This window comes from Ceratina calcarata, unplaced genomic scaffold (assembly GCF_001652005.2).
Source record: "Ceratina calcarata isolate Rehan_Ccalc_2016 unplaced genomic scaffold, ASM165200v1 scaffold119.2, whole genome shotgun sequence".
NCBI lineage: Eukaryota > Metazoa > Arthropoda > Insecta > Hymenoptera > Apidae > Ceratina > Ceratina calcarata.
In genome coordinates, this window is record NW_017132869.1 from 1 (window position 1) to 415 (window position 415).

General features: G+C 44.1%; 1 protein-coding gene across 1 annotated transcript in view; it reads right to left on the minus strand.

Moving 5' to 3' along the window:
• Nucleotides 1-6: 6 nt before the first annotated feature.
• The window catches only part of LOC108625366 (pupal cuticle protein-like), a gene marked incomplete at both ends in the record, with an annotated part of 1121 nt that continues 712 nt past the window's right edge, over nucleotides 7-415 (minus strand). Inside the window, one exon of the mRNA XM_026813914.1 lies at nucleotides 7-312. Within this exon, the coding sequence (XP_026669715.1) occupies nucleotides 7-312 (306 nt within the window). The remainder of the gene's footprint in view (nucleotides 313-415) is intronic.

The following is a 415-nucleotide window of genomic DNA, read 5'->3' on the forward strand; positions in this document are numbered from 1 at the left end:
TTATTATTATTATTATTTGATATGATTTTCCTGTGAACATACCTTGGCCTTGCGCTTCCGGTTTGTATTCTTGAGCAAACTTGTAGGCCCTGGCTTCGGCCTCGGCGAGTTCCGCCAGTCTGGCGGCCTTAAGCGCGGCTACTTCCGGGGTGTCGATTACGGTCCCGTCCTCGGCTAAGGGCGCAGGGACGAATGGGGTGGGTTTCACATTCCCTGCGCTGTAACTCGGCTGGCCTATGAAATTCGAGTTCCCTGTGTACTGCGGCTGATAATTGGCAGGGCTTGCTTGCTGACTATACATCGATGGAGCTGTAATTATGTTCAAACAAATATTAGCATAATTTAGGAATTATTTGTCATCGTAATTTGTTGATATTTTATAGAATTTCAAGAATCAATTTATTCTTTTTTTATA